The following is a 1,195-nucleotide window of genomic DNA, read 5'->3' as shown; positions in this document are numbered from 1 at the left end:
CGCCGGGAAGGGGTGCTCGGGCGCTTTGGCATAGTCACTATCCACTACGCGAATGCCAAGGCGCCGAGCGGTGCGCGAGCACCACGCAGCATTCTCTCCGAGAGAAGGAATGATGAATCCGGAACCGTGCCTGGGGGAGAATGAAATACAAGGTTGATTACACCCGTAAGGAAGAATGGGCGCTACCTGACACTCACAAGGTGATGACCACAGGACCCTTTTCGCCCTCCTTGACATTCTCTGGCTCGTAGATGTGCACGGCAATTTCCCTGTCCTTGTCGACGCTTGACGGGATGACGAGTTCCTTGTGCTCAAAGGCGTTCGGGTCGCGCTGCGCCATGAGCTCGGCGCGCAGGTTATCGACGATCTCCTTGAGGTGCGCATAGGTCGGGGCTGGTGCAGCTTGGCCACTCATTTTGAGAACAGAGGTGCGTATTGCCGCGTGAATTCTATCCTGACGATGACCAGGTGCCTAAGGACGTTGCCACGGGTATGTAGTGCAAGCTCCAGAAATGCTATCCAGCAGAGCCACATTCAATGGTCTTTTATACTAGCGACGAAATGCCACCTGGAAGGCCGAGGGGCAAACGGCGGGGACCGACACGGCCGAGTGCCGAGCGTAGTGTGTGATAGGAGGAGAGCTTGGAGTCTTGAACCAGGCACCGCACAGAGTTGGCGGCATTGAGCGCGTTGTCGCCGGACCGGCGCAACGGTTGTGGCCGATAGGCGTCAGGTGGCCTGTGCGTTCGGGCCGCGGGGAGATCCATGACCGTGAGCTGTAGGCCGCAGAGGCGCAGATGGGACTGCACTGGCGCTTTTCAGAAAGTTGGCCGTGCCCCCGCCTCGATTGTGAGAGGGTTCCTATTTAAACCGAATGTGAGACATCTTTGACATTAGGCCAGCAATGTTCGTTTGCTTGCAAGCACCACACCACTCACCATACTCCCATTTTGTCCCTCCTCGGAAGCTCCGAGTTTCTGCTTGCACTGGTTTGGCTGCTATATTTTCCCAAACGGCACGGCCTGGCAGCACTGCCGAGTATGTATGGTCATTAGATAGCGGCCAGTCCACGAGGGGTGGTGCAGACCATGCATCTGCATCTGCACCTGCACCTGCTGCTGATCGCTTCTCCAATTGAACGTTGTGCTGGCGTGAGACTGCTTTGCTGTTGATGAGATTGAGGAGTGCGCCGCCT

General features: G+C 57.2%; 1 protein-coding gene across 1 annotated transcript; it reads right to left on the bottom strand.

Annotated features, from left to right (window-relative positions):
* Positions 1-37: 37 nt before the first annotated feature.
* On the bottom strand, positions 38-415 carry K437DRAFT_271414 (uncharacterized protein; the record flags this gene model as incomplete). Its single annotated transcript, XM_013384240.1, has 2 exons — positions 38-95; positions 198-415. The coding sequence occupies 2 exons, from the start codon at positions 413-415 to the stop codon at positions 38-40; spliced, it is 276 nt and encodes a 91-aa protein (XP_013239694.1).
* Between the last annotated feature and the right edge of the window lie 780 nt (positions 416-1,195).

This window comes from Tilletiaria anomala (assembly GCF_000711695.1).
Source record: "Tilletiaria anomala UBC 951 chromosome Unknown K437scaffold_279, whole genome shotgun sequence".
Classification (NCBI taxonomy): Eukaryota; Fungi; Basidiomycota; class Exobasidiomycetes; order Georgefischeriales; family Tilletiariaceae; genus Tilletiaria; species Tilletiaria anomala.
This window is presented reverse-complemented; position numbering and strand designations above follow the sequence as displayed.